The 5,639-nt window shown below is 49.0% G+C and overlaps 1 protein-coding gene across 1 annotated transcript; it reads right to left on the bottom strand.

Annotated features, from left to right (window-relative positions):
* Positions 1-271: 271 nt before the first annotated feature.
* NR0B2 (nuclear receptor subfamily 0 group B member 2) lies at positions 272-2,264 on the bottom strand. Its single transcript, XM_077775860.1, has 2 exons — positions 1,703-2,264; positions 272-894 (listed from the first exon to the last, which is right to left on the bottom strand). Exons 1-2 carry the CDS (start codon positions 2,241-2,243, stop codon positions 596-598), a joined length of 840 nt encoding a protein of 279 aa, XP_077631986.1. The 5' UTR covers positions 2,244-2,264; the 3' UTR covers positions 272-595.
* Between the last annotated feature and the right edge of the window lie 3,375 nt (positions 2,265-5,639).

Raw genomic sequence — 5,639 nt, 5'->3', positions numbered from 1 at the left:
AGACACCCCCAGCCCCAAAGATAAAGGCAAGGAAGCAAGTGGGTCCTGAACTGATCCCATCCCCCGGATTCAGACCTATGCAAAATAAATCTCATCCCACCAAAATGAAATAATCATTCCCCACTGAAAAATTAATATCCCAGTTCCCTGATGCCTGGCTCCAGGACTCCTTATGGTTTCTTCCTCTTGGACTCCTTCTGATAGGGGCAGGGTAGACCCTGGAGGTGGGACAGTCCCTTCCACATGTACAAATTACAGTGTCAGGCTCCACGGGTGTCACACCTTTTATTACAAAACCCAATAACTTAAATCAGTTCTGTACAAAGTCAGTAGGACTCTTGGCCCAATAGGTAATCTAAGCTTCCATCCCCATCTTGGGAGGGGACAGGAATCTTGGCCCAGAGGCTCTAGGAATCACTAAGGGATGGCCAGAGAGCTGGAGCACCGTGTCAAACCAAGGGAGGCCAGAGGGACAGGTGGGGAGCCCCAAAGCCTGTCTTGCTGGGCAAGGACTAGCTTACTCCAGAAGGGGTGCCTATACAGATGTGCCCCCCTCTGGGGGCATTAGGTTACCCCTGGGAACAGCTGGGCCAAATCAGTGCTGCCAGCCTCTGCCCGACCTACACTTGATCTCTGCCTGGGCTGGAACAGGTTGGCTCAGCAAAAGCATGTCCTCGAGGAGGCCAGCGATGTCAGTGTCTCCGACAATAGGGCGAAAGAAGAGGTCCCCAAGCAGGCTGGGAGGAATGGACTTGAGGGTGGAGGCTGTGAGGAGGACACGGGCCAAGCGGCCCTGGCCTGCTGGGCACCAGGGCTCCAGGGCCTCACACAGCGCATGATGAGCCTCTTGCTGCAGGTGTCCAATGTGGGAGGAGGCGTGGAGGCCTGGCACACCTGTGGGCAGAGAAGGCGAAGAGGGCTGGTAAGTACCCCCCTCCCATGAGGCAATACCAGCCCAAGACCTGAGGTCGCTGGGTTGGCCTTTGAGGCCCTGTTACTACCTCCGCCATTTATTTATTTATCATTTTATTTATCCGTTCATTTATGGGACAGCACAGAGTAATGGGTAAGAGCCAGGCTGCCTGGGTTTGAATCCCACGCTGATACTTATTAGCTGCATGGCCTTGGATAAGTTAATGTCTGTGCCTCAGTTTCCTCATCTGTAAAATGGAGCTAACAGTCCCTATCTCCTAGGTATGTTATGAAGTTTAAATCAGCTAGTATATGCAAAACCCTTATAATTGGGCCTGACATATGGTAAATGTAACCTGAATATTCATTACTATCACTATAATTAGTTACTATAATTTATATATTCCATGAGGGCTTTTTGGTGAGGAATTCTCATCTCCCATTTTCATTTGTCTCTGTGGAGTCTTTCTGAACCCACAGAGTTGTCTGTGACAGAGACACAGCTGTTATGTGCCCATCCTTTGTCCCCAACTCCCACCCTCCCTAAGGGTCAGGACAGTTTCTTAGATAGAGTGGCAAGGGCTAGTCTTTGGAATGAAGAAACCTAAGTTCGCACCCCTGCTTTGCCCCTGCCTGGCTGTGTGACCTTCAGCAAATCACTTAACCTCTCTGAGCCTCTTTTCTGAGGTGGCTTTTTTGGTGATAATGAGGACCCGAATAGAGGTAATGGATATGAAGCCCTTAACAGTTTCCTTCCCTGGCTGGGCCCCAGGGGTGTCTAGAAGCTCACCAGGATTGAAGAGGATGGTCTCTTTCAGGTAGGCATATTCCTTGGGGCCCAGCTCCAGGCTCCAGAAGGACTCCAGGCAGCACTGAAGCCACTGTACCGCAGCCAGCGAGGGCTGGGGTGGATCTGGCAGCCGGCCGCTGCCTGCGCTGCTGCTGGGCTCCTCCAGCAAGATCTTCTTGAGTATGCTGGGAACTGGTGCCTCGGCCACCTCAAAAGTCACAGTGTCTTGGGCCAACCCCAGCAGGAAGAGGGGGCCCCAGGAGCCCCGCAGCAGCCGCTGTTGATCCTGGGGGAGTAGCTGGCAGAAGGATGGCAGGCTCCTGAGGAAGACCACTGTCCTGGCCAGAACATCCAAGGCTTCCCGGCAGGTGCGATGCGGGGCACAGAGCCGGACAGGCCGGTGCTGCCTGCACTGGCAGTGACTACGGGCTGGGGGCACAGGGGGCCTGTCCCTGAGGCTAGGGCTCAGAAGTGCGTACAGAATGACTGGGCGGCCTGCAGCACCCCGACACGGGCAGGTCCCTGGCTGGCTCAAGCTCATGGTTGGGGATCTTTTCCTCCTTTCTCCCAGCTCTCCCGCCCTCTGCTCTGCGCTGTAGGTGCTATTTATATCCCCAGCGGGAGGGAGGGGGGAACAGCCTGACAACCTTGACTCCAGAAGTCATATTCATTGAAAAAAAAAAGAAACACTCACTGACCCTGCAGGATTGGTGGGGAAGTGGTGGGGGAGGGGGCTTTGGGAGCTCCACGTGGCCCTGATATCACTTTAGTCAATGAAGCAGCTATGCAGAGCACAGGGCTGCCTGCTTGCTGGCCCGGCTGCCCCTTATCGGATGACTCAAGCGGATAAACAGGGTCATTAACCCAGGCTGTACCAGGGCACCAAGGCCTCAGGTGCACAATCAGCAGGTGGCCATGGCAGGTTTCCCTATTGGTGCCTGCAAGCCTCTCACTAAGCTAGGAAGCCAACCCCAGAGCTGGACAAGCCTTGAATGCAAGGCCCAACCTGGAAGTGCCTTATCACTGACTTGTTTGCCTAACCTTGGGGCTCTGTTCCTGTTGTTGGTAAGGAACAGGCTGTAGGGAAGAGAGCCAGGACCCTGGGGGGCTGGGAGGACTTTGCCCACTGTGCAGGCTAGGGAGGCCTCCCTCCTCTGACTCCAGTTCTGGGGGGCCCTGCAGAAAATAAGGTCCTGAAGAACTCTCTCTCCTCAGCCGGGATTCCTAAAGCTCCTGAAAGGCTGTGTCTGCTGAGAAGCCCTCACAGAACAATATTGAATAATGGCTGCTATTTATTGAGCACCTACTGTGTGCCAGGCACTTTCCAGTCTAATACTAGAGCTTCACTATGAGACAAGATTCTTACTTTTTGAAAACCCAGAGAGGTGAAGTGACTTGCCCAAGGTCACACCACCAAGAGGAGACAGAGCCCAGATCTGTCTGACTCCAAAGTCCTTACTTGTTCCCCTGGATCCACTGGCCTGGTTGTTCAGCCAGAGCTGCGTGGCCTGTTTTCCAGAGCAGGTGGTCACCCGGGTCCCCACCTTGCAGCTACCTGGTCCGCAGATATTGCCTTCTTATGATCTGGGCAGAAATGTTGCTCTGCCACATGGCAACTCTGTCCTGGGCATCTGTCTCAGGTTGGTGGGGTATGGGGTGGAAGAAAGAGGGTGGGAAGGTCCTCGGCTGTGTCATGTCCATGGACCTTGGCAAGCCCAACTTGGCAAGCCTTCTGCTAGCACACCATTGGGCAGCCATCACCATCCCTGGCACTTGCTCCTGGCTCTCTCATTTTCCAGTTATGCGACCTTGGGTGGATCCCCAAATCTCTGTGGGCCTAAGGAGCTTGATCTGGGACAATAACAAAGTGAGGTCCTAGATGTGAAATTCTAAGTAGTTTCTGGCACTCGGTAGGAGGACTTTGCCCCTCCCTTTCCTCTGCCTGAGGAACTAAGCCCCAGCACACAAACCAATTGGCATATTTCATTTAATTGTGAATAATCTTAATCCTTACATTTGTAAAGTTCCTTTCACATCCTTTTATCTCACTGACTCCTCTTCAGCATCCCCTCAAAGGATACTGGAGTCAGACGGCTGGGGTTCAAATCTGCTTCATCACTTAGCGACATTGGGTAGGTCACTTTATATTGCTGTGCCTCAGTTTCCTTATCTTTAAAGGAAGACCAATAGTGGATATTGGTTTTATGGGCCCTGAGGCTTCTACAATTTGGAAGGCCCTCTTTAGGAATAGAAAATCAGGTATGAAAGTGAATATTTAAAATGAGAACACATGGGGGTACCTGGCTGGCTCAGTTGGTAGAGCATGAGACTTTGGATCTTGGGATTTTAAGTTTGAGCCCCATTTTGGGCATAGATATTAGTTAAAATTTTTAAAAAATCATCATTTTTTAATGTTTATTTCTTTTTTAGAGAAAGAGTGTGAGTGGGGGAGGAGCGGGGAAGGGGGAGTCAGAGGATCCAAAGTGGGCTCTACGCTGACAGCAGTGAGCCTGATGCAGGGCTCGAACTCAGGAATTGTGAGATCGTGACCTGACCAAAAAGTCAGATACTCAACCGACTGAGCCACCCAGGTGCGCCCAAAATTAAAAAAATATTAAAAAATATAAAATGAGAAAAACGAATCACTGCCAGTTACAAACTAAAATAAGCTGACAGAAAAACATGAATGTCACAAACTCAGGAGAATAACACAATGTCTTGATTAATTGCCTGACGATATTTGCCTACGTGTTTTAGCTGCACATTCTTTGCTTGCCTCTTCCCATGATATTTATTTTGAAACCATTCACAAACACAGAAAGGTTGCAAGTACAGTACTGGGAACTCTTTTTGTAACTTGAGCCATTTGAAAGTAAATTGCTAAACCAATGCCCAAAATTCTCAAAAAAGAGTGTGTAATTCTTACCTTCAAGGACATTCTTCTACACAAGCACAGTTATAACCAGCAAAGTCAGGAAATTAACATGGAACATTTCCCATCTAATCTCAGACCTCACTTAAGTTTTAGCAAATGCTCTAGTGAAACTCTTCCAGCAACAGGGCTCTGTCCGCAGTCTCATGCTGCATTTCTTTGTCATGTCTCTTTAGTCTTTGTCAGTCAGGGAAAGTCCCTCATTCTTTCCTTGCCTTTCACGACCTTGACACTTTTGAAGAGTTGTAGTTAGTTTGTAGCAAGGCTCTCAATCTTAGGTTTGTCTAAAGCTTCCTTGTGATTAGATTCAGATTATGTATCTGTAGCAGGAAAATCACAGAAGTGAGGTGTTCTTGATACATTCTATCAGATAGTACACATTTCCATCTGTCCTGTGGTTCTCATTGGTCTGATTAAGGTAATGTCTGCCAGGCTTCTCCACTATACTTACTCTCTTCCCCTTTGTAATGAATCCATAGTTTGTGAGGAGTTATTTTGAAAATGTAGATATATACCTTCTCAGTTTGAATGTCTATATGTGTGTATTTAGTTATGAACTCATGCTCTTCTATTTTGTTTAGTGGCTTGTAATCTGTTACTATCATTATTTATTTTAATGCTCAGATTGTCACAGATTTGGCCCATGGGAGCTCTTTCAAGATGGCGTCTGTCCTTTTGACATATCCCATCATTATCTGAACATCCTTTGTTTTCCAGCCTAAGCAGATACCTCGTTTCAAGCCCCTGGAATCAACCAGTACTCCAAGAAGCTCCGATTCAATCTTTTAGTGGAGGGTAGTATTTAAAAACCATGATCTGGGTGCTGTGACGGTAATTAGAAACCTAGACCTGCTCACTGGCTTGTCTTTTAGAAGAATTTGCACTGCCTGCTGGGTGGAGCATGGACCTGAAAGGAACAAGAAAGGAGGTAAGGACACAAGGTAGGATGCTTTACGAGTAGCTGTTCAAGCAAGAGGTGATGCTGGTTTGGACCAGAGTAGCAAG

The sequence above is a fragment of the Crocuta crocuta genome, unplaced genomic scaffold (genome assembly GCF_008692635.1).
Source record: "Crocuta crocuta isolate KB4526 unplaced genomic scaffold, BGI_CrCroc_1.0 scaffold127, whole genome shotgun sequence".
Taxonomy (NCBI): Eukaryota; Metazoa; Chordata; class Mammalia; order Carnivora; family Hyaenidae; genus Crocuta; species Crocuta crocuta.
This window is presented reverse-complemented; position numbering and strand designations above follow the sequence as displayed.